The sequence below is a fragment of the Carcharhinus amblyrhynchos genome, chromosome 6, assembly GCF_965287045.1.
Source record: "Carcharhinus amblyrhynchos chromosome 6, sCarAmb.v2.hapA, whole genome shotgun sequence".
NCBI lineage: Eukaryota > Metazoa > Chordata > Chondrichthyes > Carcharhiniformes > Carcharhinidae > Carcharhinus > Carcharhinus amblyrhynchos.
This window is the reverse complement of record NC_137329.1, coordinates 108,208,010-108,220,614: the sequence shown is the minus strand read 5'-3', so window position 1 is coordinate 108,220,614 and position 12,605 is coordinate 108,208,010. Positions and strand designations below refer to the sequence as shown.

General features: G+C 40.7%; 1 protein-coding gene across 5 annotated transcripts in view; it reads left to right on the top strand.

Moving 5' to 3' along the window:
- The window catches only part of ppfia2 (PTPRF interacting protein alpha 2), a 384,719-nt gene that overhangs the window by 190,928 nt on the left and 181,186 nt on the right, over positions 1-12,605 (top strand). For 4 of the 5 annotated variants that reach the window (XM_080191161.1, XM_080191164.1, XM_080191162.1 and 1 more), the window contains one exon: positions 10,037-10,111. The exons of the other annotated variant lie outside the window; for it this stretch is intronic. In XM_080191161.1, coding sequence (XP_080047287.1) covers positions 10,037-10,111 — 75 coding nt within the window. The remainder of the gene's footprint in view (positions 1-10,036; positions 10,112-12,605) is intronic. 5 annotated transcript variants of the gene reach the window in all.

The following is a 12,605-nucleotide window of genomic DNA, read 5'->3' as shown; positions in this document are numbered from 1 at the left end:
TTCAGAGCTCCTAAACCTAGTTGGATTTTAACCTAGTGTTATGGTTGGCTCAAGGCAGGCCCTTAAGGCTTCCAAAATTTCATTGACTTTCTGATCCTCGGTGAGATCTAGGCTGTAATGAACCTTGTAGCACTCTTTCACCGGTACTGAAGACAGAGTTGCTACACCAGATCATCAAATATGCCTTTATTCAACAGCATAATTTTGTGTTTCAGCAGTCTCCTGCCTCTTTCCTTTGAAATTTATGGTTAAAACTGCTCTGTTAAGTACTTTGGTGAAGTTTGCTTTCTTGGCTCATGCAGGACATTTACATTGCCAGTGGCATAATGTCAAGTTCTATTAATCTGGTGAAGCTGATATTGTTGTGTTACTGTCACCAGGCCAATCTTGATGATTCTGTTTGTTGCAATTTACAGCTTATTCTGCCAAAGAATAATGTTATTTTGAAAGGTAGCTGAGTTGGTAATATTGTTTAGTGAGTCTTATGTAAATCTAAATTGTCTGAGAAATTTTCAGACTTACAATTCTTGTAACTTTGAGAAATTTAGATTTGACTATTGAAAAACTACGACATAGAAGGGAGCCATTTGGTCTGTCATACCCAACAGAATAAATAGAAGTCATGCTTAATCACACAACTTTGCTTTTTGACCACAATCCTGTGATTTTCTCATCCTGAAGAAAATATCCAATCCCTTTTTAAAGTTATTTATGGAATCAGCTTCCACTGCATTTTTACATGCAGAGTTCCAGATTCCGACAGCTTTCAGTGAAAACATTTTTCATTTCCCTCGATATTTTGCTGAGGCAATTTGTATTTGCAGATAAATACACTTTGCCAATGTTTCATTTCTGTGTCTTCTAGCTATTGACCCATTCGCCAGGAGGAATGAAATTTATTCTTTCAAAACACCACCACCTTCAAGTTCCCTTCCCTGCCATCCAACTTTTCTTCACTCTTGCTGGCTCAAAATCCTAGAACTCCCTAACAGAACTGTAGATGCCCCCATAACACATGGACCTGAGCTGTTCAGAAAGGCTTATCACCATCTTCCAAGGCCAATTAGGGATGGACAATAAATGATGCTCTAGCCAATGACACCTGCATTCCATTAACAAATAAAACTTCTAAAATTTTTCAAAAGCTCGAAGACCACGTCTTAACTTTTTCTATCATAAGGAAAATAATCTTAACTTTCCCAGCCTCTGCACATGACTGAAGTTCTTCCTCTCTGGTGCAAAATGGGAATTCTTGTGTGATGTGGGAATTCAGGGACCTTTCCCTCCTTCACGTGCAGGAAGCGTGTCCAACTGCAGCTCCTGTTAGACCTCTTGACTACATTGGAGTTGCAGATGGATTCACTTTGTAGTATCCATGATACCAAGGAAGTTGTGGATAGCACATTCAGTGAGTTGGTCACACTGCAAATAAAAATTACTGAGGGAGATAGGGAATGGGTGACCACCAGACAGAGGAAGAGTAGGATAAATGTGGATAAATGGGAGATTAGCCACTTTGGTGGCAAAAAGATCATCTGAATGGTGGCAGTTTAGGAAAAAGGGAAGTGCAACATGACCTGAGTGTCATGGTGGAACAGTCGCTGAAAGTTGGCATGTAGGTACAGCAGGTGGTGAGGAAAGCTGGTGGTATGCTGGCCTTCATAGCAACAGTATTTGGGTATAGGAGTAAAGATGTCTTGCTGCCATTATATAGGGCCTTGGTGAGGTCACACCTCGAGTACTGTGTGCAGTTTTGATCTCCTAGTCTGAGGAAGGACATTCTTGCAATTGAGGGAGTCCATCGAAGGTTCACCAGACTGCTTCCTGGAATGGCAGGACTGACATATGAAGAGAGATTGGATTCACTGGGCTTGTACTTACTGGAATTTAGAAGAATGAGAGAGGATCTCATTGAAACCATCCTGATGGGACTGGACAGGCTAGATGTGGGAAGAATGTTCCCGATGTTGGCGAAGTCCAGAACTAGGGGTCACAGTCTAAGAATAAAGGGTAAGCCATTCAGGATTAAGATGAAGAAGGACTTCTTCACTTGGAGAGTTGTGTACCTGTGGAATTCTCTACCACAGAAAGCTGTTGGGGCTAGTTTGTTAAATATAGTCAAGAAGGAGCTAGATGTTGCCCTTGTGGCAAATGGGATTAAGGGGTATGGAGAGAAAGCAAGAGTGGGACATTGAAAGTACATGATTAACCTTGAATCAACCAATATTGAATGGTGGTGCAGGCTTGAAGGGCCAAGTGGCCTACCCCTGCACCTATTTTCTACGTTTGTGTGTTTCTGGTATCATCCTAATAAACCTCCTCAATATGCTTTCTAAGCCTTTAAATCTTTTCTGAAGCACTGTAATTGTCCACATTACCCAGCTGAGGCCTAACCAGTAATTTATAAAGTTCTTTGCTTTACTGTTTTGCTCCTTTATTAATAGCCACAACAAAAGTTCATAACCAATTCAACAACTATAGTAGTCCACTGAACTACAGGAGTTTACAGTATCATTATCAACCTTTATATTATAAAGTTTAGTATCATCTGCCATCTTAATAACACCCCTCCCCACACCTTGATTATAAAAGGCAAAAATTGCAAAGAGTAATGAACCCAAAAATGACTCTTGCAGAATATCACTGCAGGCCACTTTACAATCTGAAAATTGCCCATTCACTATCACTCTGTTCTTCTTGTCACTAATTCAACTCTGTATTCATGATGGGTCAAGAATCCCCCTCCACAGTTATACTTCACTCTGTTCTTTAAGTGAACACTCTATTCTTGAGAAATCAGTCCAAAGATTTTCTCAGTTCCCAATGACTTGCTTCACTCCTCCTTTTCCAGCTGGATAATTTCTAATCCCTGAACTGACTTTCTCCCTCTTGCCAAAATAAGTGAATCTTCAGTCTGAGCTTGAGCTCTCACCTGCATTCTGTATGGTGAACAATGAAGATGGACTGCCTCTATCACTCTGCTGTCTCTCTCCTGGATTCTTGCAGATTGACTGTGCCTGTGAGAGTTCAGGGAACTCTTAAGAAAACTAGAAAATCAATCATATTGTGGCTTCCACTTCCCAAAGGCATCTCTGTTCAGTGTGCATCACATCCACCTGTAACCAGTTAGAAATGCTAATTAGCTATCCATTCAATCTTGAAATTAAATAGACAGTTTAAAGTATAATTATTTACCTTTTAAACACCTCAAGTTGAGACTCAACACTTTTAGAAATGAATCTTGTTCAGGTATCACCTGCTAGCTGGGGCCAGTAAGAGACCAATGCTGTCTCATTTCAGGAGGCCAGCCAAATTAATTGAGCAATGGTGAGGCCAGCTGGGGGCCTTCCCCTGGAATCAAGACCCAGCATGGGAATAAAGAAAAGTCACCTAGCCAGTCAGAGTCCAACAGTTCTTGAGCTCAGCACCACTGCGGAGTCAGGTCCTGGCTGTCCTGGTAGGCCAGGCATTGGAATCCCAGGATTGGGAAGTTACCCAGGTCACAGGTAAGAAATTAAAGAAGGTGGGATTTACAGGGAAATGAATGCAGGGGAGGGGGAGAGTGCTCAGTTTGTTGTCCACAGCAAGTACAGATGGGTGGTTCTCAGCAAGCTACCCCTATTAATGTTGAATCCCTCTATCAAGCATTGAGTGCCTTTGATCAAGGAACACTCCCCAACAGTCACAAGCTGACCACAAGATTTAATCTGCAGTGCATTCTGCATGGTGACAGACCTGCCTGCAGCTGAATTAATACAAGCAGCAGTGGCAGGATGAGGTCCTTAAATCATCGATTGGCTACTTAAAGGCTCAATTGACACTGGGCCAATCATGGGTCTTATAGCCCAGCAGTTAGCACTACTGCCTCACGGACCTGGGTTCAATTCCAGCCTCAGATGACTGTGTGGAGTTTGCATGTTCTCTCTGTGGATTTCCTCTGGGTGCTCCGGTTTCCTCCCATAGTCCAAAGACGTGCAAATTAGATGGATTGGCCACATCAAATTGTCCCTTTGTGTCAGGTAAATACATGGGGTGATGGGGATAGGGCCTAGGTGGCATTGTTGTTGGTGCAGGCTCAATTGGCCAAATGGTCTCTTTCTGCACTGTAGGGATTCTATGATTCTATCTGTCAACACGGTTGTTCTGATCATTGTTTACTGGTGTCAACATCTTGCACTTTCTTACTAGTAAACTAGTCTGGGCCTCACTCTACCCAAGGCAAACAAACCACCCAAGCTTGTTTTTCAAGCAGGATTCAGAGCAGGTTACATAACCTCCTTCATCCCTTAATTTCATATTAAAGAGACAGTCGAAAACAAATTAATCTTAGAACCTTTATATTTGTAACATGACTTATCTGAAGTGTATAATATTCAAAAGTGGACTTCTACAATGCCATTTCTCAAAAATAATAATCTCAGGGCATTAAATCTTCAAAGCACCCGCATGTTCTTGTGTACAAAAAGGACTCAAGTAATCATGGACGAAAAACCTGAAAGTTTTGAAAAACTGAAAAACAAACACAAAGGAGAAAGGTGGATTCATGTTCTAGTGTAAACAGTTCGTCAAATTGGAAGCTGAATATTTTTATGAATGTGAGACTTTGAAAAGACAGTTACATTTTAAAATTTTTCCTATAATTTAAGGTGACAAGAATTTTTTGAAGAGAGGATTAGTTATCATCCTGATCCCTGCCTGGAAGCAGACCCATTTGATTTGGTTGTCATGGTGAAAGAAGCCTAGGCCAAAACCTTTTGAAAATCAAGTGAAAAGTTTTCACACTTAGATACAGAAGAGGGACAGCTGGTCTTTTTGGACACAGACTCTCAGTTTCAGAGACCTGGAAGGAGAGATATAGGAGGTGATATTCCGACCTCACCGTGCTTGGCGCTAATCCCGGAAAATAGTATACGAACCTAAAAATCGGTTTCATGCTCAAAGCCAAACAGTTTGTAATCGTCCCAGTCCCTTTCTAATGGCACAAACAGGTCTGAGTGCATGGCTGATTAGCATAGTTCAAGTAGCATATAAATATGTGTTGCCTATTCAACACCTGATTCTCCCAGCTCCCAGGATCTTCTGACTTCGGGTATGGCATGAGACCAGCGAGAATCAATACTGACCTCCATCAGCAGAGATGAGGTGTGATGGCCATACCAGAGGGTGCTGAGGCTATTGAAGACCTAGGTGGCCAAGGACATGGCTGGGCAGTGTCCATCAGGTCGTGTCCACCTGTCATACTGTCAGTGCTAGTTGAGCATTGCCAGTGTGCAGGGGCAGTGCTAAAGGGCTAGGGCCTGAGTGTGGGTCACAATGGGAGAGCTATGATAAGGTAGCTATGCAGCAGAGTTGTGCACAGGTGGAGCATGAAGAGAGACATGTCAGGGCTTATGATTGGTGACCCATTGGGAGGGCTGTGATCCTGACAATCTGTGTCAGGAAGGATGTGGGGAAATACGCCACCAAAAAGTGAGGAGGATCCTAATGTCCATGGGGGAGGGAAGGGATGTCTCTCAGTGCACTGTGAGATTGGGGCGCGCTTCAAAAATGGCAGCAGTGCACTTTTCAGCCGGGCTCAGTGGCATGTTTAGTGCATTGCCCCCTGCCCCACCAGTTCCCACCCGAACCAGCGCGAACTTTAACACTCCCCCAAAAAAATAACTAACTGTGAGACAAATGTGGACCAGACCACGCCTGATTCATTGGTGCAGATCACTCCAATGTTCCTGCCATTATGACACTTTTTTTGGGGGGGAGAATTCCACCCATATTGTTAGGATGAAGAACAGAAAAGCTGCAGTTGTAAGATGCAGGATGGTTGTTGGTTTTCTGTTCAGCAAGAAGGAAAAGCAACACAGTATGTAGAGCCCCAAATGAGATGACATCAGCCTTTCACTGTTTCCTTGAATGTACATTTTCCAATCTTATTAAGAAATTGTCAACAGGCTCACCTGGTTCTTGCCTCAGGCTTTGGAATTCATAGCAATGAATCAGATGATTTATCTTTTGCTGGGGATGTATGCTGACCTGTTCAAAAAATTGCCTGGGTTTTTGCTATCATTCTCATCATTTCCTAGCTATTAAGTACAGTTAACCATTTCTCTCCTGCCCACAAAAAGGATATAGCTGACTTTCTTCTTCACTAATGCTTTTTAGAAAGTAATTGAATGTCAGTCTTTTAAATTTCTTAAATGTCACTGAACAAATTATGGGCTATAGTTGTGTGTTCATTCCTACAGCTACGGTCATTTAGTTTTTGCGTGATACGCTGTTTCTTTTCTCTGTCTAGCACTAATTTGGATTGAATGTTTTCAATCTGATTCAACATTAAATTCATTCGAAATGTTTGAGTCTTACAGACATCTGCTGTCCCTGTCTTCTGGTTCCCAGACTTCAAAATAATCACACATTTTTCTCAGAATGCTGGAGCTTTAAGCAAGTGTATTTTTTTCACAGCTCTCCATGTGCCTGGTGGACTGATATGTTGTTGCTCAATACCTGACTGCAGTGCACCAGTAAATGTGGTACCTTGGATATATACATCCACATAACAACTACTTCCTAACTCTTAATGATTGATATAACAATGTAGTAGCAAGTGAGAAAATCAGGAGGTTAAGGTACCCAACATGTTGGGCATGATCTTACCAGCTGACTGTACCTGTTGATCAACATGGCAAGTAGAGAAGATAGCATGAAAGGCCAAAAATTCAATTCACACTCGACGCAAATCAGATTGCTATCTTCCCAACCCTGTTTTATAGCTAGCTGTGTGAACTGTGACAACCCTTCGAAACAGAGTGCCATTCAACAGAGTGCCATTACATCTGGTGAGAAAAGCTGGCTGTGAAACCTGCAAGGTTCACATAGATTTTCTCGCTTGATCTTGCACTCTGATAATTTTTGGGAAGATTGCACCAATGGTTTGAGAAGTTTAGATCTGAAGCACTGAATCTGGAGCCATTGTAGGTTATTAAACACATGGTGATGGGCAAGTGGAATTTGGTGTAAGAAAGGGTAGGGCAGTGTGACTTGAAGTTGAAGTTTATGGAGGGTAAAGTATCAGACAAGCATCGTGTGGAAGTGACATAGATGGCTGAAGGTTTTTTGGGAAAAATAGGCAAAAGTAAGGATGGAGCTGGACAATATCATGAATGTGGATGTAGGTGATGTGTGTAATGAAGAGAATAGTGAATTGCAACCATCTTATGATCTGTTCCAAGTCACAGTTTAACTCGTTAAACTGAAATTAAAATGAGTTTTGTCTGTTTGAGATCCTAGACCTGTTCAGTTTTTTGACAATTTTTAAGAACCCAATGCTAATTCATGAAGCAAACGGCTGGTTAATTATATAAGGTATAAGGTTATTTCTACTTTACGTATCCTAGTGCTTAATGATTTTCTCATTACATTTTGTTTAATATATCCATAAACGTGCTCATAAAAAAGTTTCTGAGGAGGTTCTCTAGTAGTAGACCACTGTTTCTCCAGGGTTACTGCTAAAATTATGACTGGAGATTGGGAAAACCCCATGTAAATCCCACATTACAAAATTTACAAAAACTAAGGCACAGCTGAAAATCGCAAGTTCATATCCTCTCCAGTCTTAATTAGCACAAAACAGATTAATAATTGGTTATAGATTTATATTGTAACTAATTGGACTTCATTGACAGGTAGAATTGGCACTTGTATAGCTCAATTATTGTCATAAGTGCACACTCGGGCTGGAATTCTCCAGTCTTGCACACCCTGTTACTTCTGCCAGCAAAAGCAGAGCATTTGGCTCTCAGCCAAATCTCCATACATAGCAGTGGGACCAGAGAAACTCACCCACGGGTGAGATTGGAGAATTTGACCATCAATCTATTTTGCTATATTCTATTTTATTTGTTTGCTGTCTATCTAATTCCTGATCCTTTATATTGTATTATTATTAATTGCAGTTATATAAGACAATGGACCAATAACTTTTACTGTTTTTATTAAAAGTTAAGAGAATGGATTGAAGGGAAGAAAAAGTAAGAAAATGAATAAAGAATAAAGCGAAATATTGGTAGCCCAGAATACTGGAACACATGAAGGTGCAGAGAGCATTGGGTTTTGCTGCCCATGCTGGATTCCCCCAGGAGAAGGGCAGCATCAATAACACCTATGTGGCCATCAGAGCACCCAGTAACTGCTCAGTCAGATCCATCAACAGGAAAGGCTACCCCTAAACATTCAACTCATCTAAGACCACAACAAGAGCTTCCTTCATATATGCATTCACATTTCTGGCAGCTGCCATGTAACTACTTCATTCTCTGGCATTTATAGTTGCGTTACATCTTAATTCCAAGCACCAGAATGTGAGGATCGACCCTAGGAACAAAGTATATCCCTTGAAGACATGGCTAATCACCACTCAGGACAGAGGCAAAGAGGCAACACAACCAATGACACCTCAATAGGACAAGCATTAAACAGGCTGTCTTGCTTTTGAAGATATGATTTTGGTGCCTGGACTAGTCAGGTGGCACCTTCCAATACCATCCTGCAAGGATCTTTAACATTTGGTGGTTGGCTAACTCTCAAAACATGTCCTCCAGAGAGGTGTGGATGTTGATGTCATCCAGATCCTGGAAGGAGACAGCTCATTGGCAAAAGAGTCAGAGCAGGAGGTGAAAAGAAGGAGGAAGTTGAGGTGGAAGAAGGTGATGCTGAACATAGAGATGCCCCTGCTGTATGATGAAGTAGCTGGGCATGGCCCAGGGTGCAAAGAGCTCACAGAGATGTCATGAATGTCAGGATCTCCTGATTCAGGAACATTGCAAATTAATCTCTCTAACCCAGGACATGTTATGGAAAGAAGTCTAAGATACCTGTGATAACACATGCAGCCTGGAATACCTAGTCACTTACCACCAATGAAGGAAGCACATCTGCCCAGAAACGTTGTCCTCGCTGTAGATGATCCCAATATCTCCTTCAGTAGCTCATACTAGTTTTTCTGTCATGGAACAATGAAAGGAGTCTCAGACATCTGACTTAAAATGAAAATAGAGGACAACAGTGGACAGAAAGTACACATCCTAGTCAACATCTCAGTACTTCACCTGACATGGTGGCCTATTCCTGCTGCCTGCTGAAAAAGGATCTCCCTTCGCTTCTTTGTGTCTTCCAACGTTATATCCAGTTCAGCATCAATGAAGTGAGGGGCAGCCTAGTCTGGATATCAGGGCTACAACTTCCCCACGACATATTGCTTTCCTCGGGTGCTGTGGAAAGCTTTGGCACAGCCAGCATATTTCTCAGCAGTCTCAATTATGGCTGCTAAGGAGAGTACAAATCATTTCCATGCTTAATCTAACCCACCCTTACTCATGCCCCCATAAGCTCTAATTCAACAAGAAACCCACCTCCATATTAGTTAAGGGTTCATGCCCAGTGAAAATCAGCAATCAACCAGAGCCACATTTCTGACCCGAAAACAAAGCCAGTTTCTGTTTTCCACCTTTGTGACAAAATTTAGTCCATAGTGTTTGATTGTCAACCTCACAACTTCATCTTTAGCATCCTATCCACATCATCTTGTAAGATAATCATAATTAGGTTGGTTAATTCAATTTCTTACTATGAATATTTATGATGGAACAATTATGTTGGAAAAGTTGTATGTTTAATTGCATGCTGTCTGGTTAGATTTGTAGTTGAGAAGTTTGAGTGCTAGTTGGGAGTCCTAACAGTTTTAAAATGAGTATTGCTGCGGTACCAGGTTGGAATATTGCAGTATTATGCTTCATATATCCAAGAAACAACTGAATCTGAAGTGTACTGGGTTTGCATCAGTACAGAATTAGAAGATACCCAAGACAGAGGCAAAAGTGGACTAAACTGAGAAATTTGGATGACTTAATCAGCATTAACATTGGACCTAATTAATCACTTATGGAACCATAATGTTGAACTACATTAGTTCAATAAATAGCACTACGATACACTTGCACAAAAAAATGCCTACAATTTATACAAATCTGTTGTCTTTTATCTGAAGGTGAGGGAACGTCTACGAATTGCTCTGGAGAGGGTATCCACACTGGAAGAGGAATTGGCAGCTGCTAACCAGGAGGTAACAAGTTTAAACACAATTCTCTTTGGTTAGACTATTTTTGCCTATATTTTACCACATACCAACTGGCTTACAGGCAATTACATGAAATGTCACCAAATTATGAGTTATGGTCAATAGACTTTAGCCAAGCTCCACTGCTACCAACATGTGATCGCAGCAACTTATACCAACAAGAGTAGAATTAGATAATTAGATGGATGTTGATGATAGGCAGATATATTTGTTTGTGATATTTCCCTTTGAATTAAAACATGAAATCTACTATGGCCATTTGTGTGTTATGTTATTGTGACAATATTAGCAGCACCTAAAAAGATATTATGGTCATTGTTTCATGAAGTTTTTAATATTTCAACCATTTTCTTCATGCATTTAACAACATTAAACCAGTTTCTTTTTAGAAAACAAGGAGTAACTTCACAATCACATTCCTCAGAAGCCACATTCTGACCCAATATGAGTCAGATGTTAGGCTACTGCAGTGAACAAAATTGGATTTTGTTTTATTCATTAGTAAAATATCAGTATCACTGACAAGACCGCTATTGACTGACCATTCCTAATTGCTCTCGAGCAGGTGCAGTGAGCTGCTTTCTGGAACTGCTGCAGTCCACATGGTGAACGTATTCCCACAATGCTGCATTGGATGATTCTAGAATTATGACCTAAAAATAATGAAGCAAAAGAGATGAATTTCCAAGTCAGGATGGTGTGTGATTTGGGGGTGGGCTCTGAGGTGGTAGCATTCCAATAGGCTGAATTTTCACTTTGGGAGTGGGAAATAGAAGTCAGAATTGTTTTTGCATCCCAAACCTACCCAGGAGATAAACAGTTACTGGTTGTAATTTTGACTAGGACTCTCCCTTTATTGGCATATTCACTGTCTAATTAAGGATGGTAGACAGACTTTCGAAGCTGCAGGGCAAATCAGAGTTTCAGGGGAATATGTGACTGCAGTAAAAGGTACGTAACCATGTTCAAAGTGACTGATGCTGGAAATGGGGTTGGGAAACCAGCACGCTATCCTGGGCCTGTAATTTTGGACCCTTATGGGCCCTACTCTTACTTTAGTTATCCCTTTTCTCTTTATGTATTTATAAAATATTGATTTTACTTATCAATATTCTTGTGCCCTCTTTTTGCTTTCTTAATTTCCTTTTAAATTTCATCCTTGCACTTATAATATTTCTGTAGGCTTTCTGGAGTATTGAGCTCCCAGCCTCTGTCATTCTCGTTTTTCCCTCAACTCCCAATCATGCTCGTTGACCTTCAAAGGGTTCTGGATTTGCTAGTCCCACCATTTAATTTTAAAGAAATGCACTTACTCTGAACCCCCCCTATAACTGATTTGAATGCTTCTACTGATTTGCCACTAACTTACATTTAAATAGCTGTTTCCAGTCCAGTTTAGCTAAATCACATCTCAGTTTAGTAAAATATTGATGGAGAGGTCTGACTTTGTGAGGATGACAATGTCAGGCTGAAGCTTGACTAATCTGTGGAACAGTTCTCCTAATTTTGGCACAATTTCCCAAACGCTAGTGACTTTACAGGGCTGACTGTTATGGGTGTGCCTTTGTTATGTCTGAATCCAATACCTAGATCAATGCCAGTTGGTCCATTCAGTTTTATTCTTCTTATTCTTTTTGTAACAGTTTGACACTTGCTTGGCCATTTCAGCAGGCAGTTCAAAGTTAACTACATTTCAGAGTCACACTTAAACTAGACTAGCTAAGGACAGCAGGTTTCTTTCTCTAAAAGACATTAATGAACCAAATGGTTTCAGCCATCGAATTGCTAATAGCTTTTTCATTCTAGAATTATTTAATTATCTGGAAAACCTCAGCAGGTCTGTCAGCATCTATGGAGAGACAACAAAGCTAATGTTTCAAGCCTGGATGACTGTTCAACTCGAAACATTAGTTCTGCTCTCTCTCCACAGATACTGCCAGACACGTAAATAAAAAATTTATTCCAATATTTATCTTTTTAAAAAAAATCAGTGACATGAATAACAAATACAAGCAGAATTTTACCAACTCTGTGGCAGTAGGAAAAAGTTGGGGAGGGGAGGTATGGTGTTGAAGAGTAGTATAAAACTGCATCAAGTTACCTTGATGCCAAGCAATTTTATGAGATGCAGGTGGTCCAATGATTTAATGGCTAACAGATCAGTGATGGGCAGATGATTAAGGCTGTGAATTTTGTAAGAAACTTGCCTTTTTTTGGGCACATAGGTTTTTTTTGGAGATTCAAAGGCGCCAAGGTTAGTACAACAACTTGATGCCTGCAAGCATTGTTTGCAACTGTCTGCTAAGATAGGCATATTGTGTATTGAAGACATGAGGGTTATCAAGTTTGGTAATGCTGGAGAGATTGTCCAAACTTATAGTGTCATTAGTGGAAGGACATCTATCGAATCCACAATAGCTATTAGAGATAGGACAAAATTCTTCAGAGGCTCACCACAATGGATGCTTTATTTAGCTAT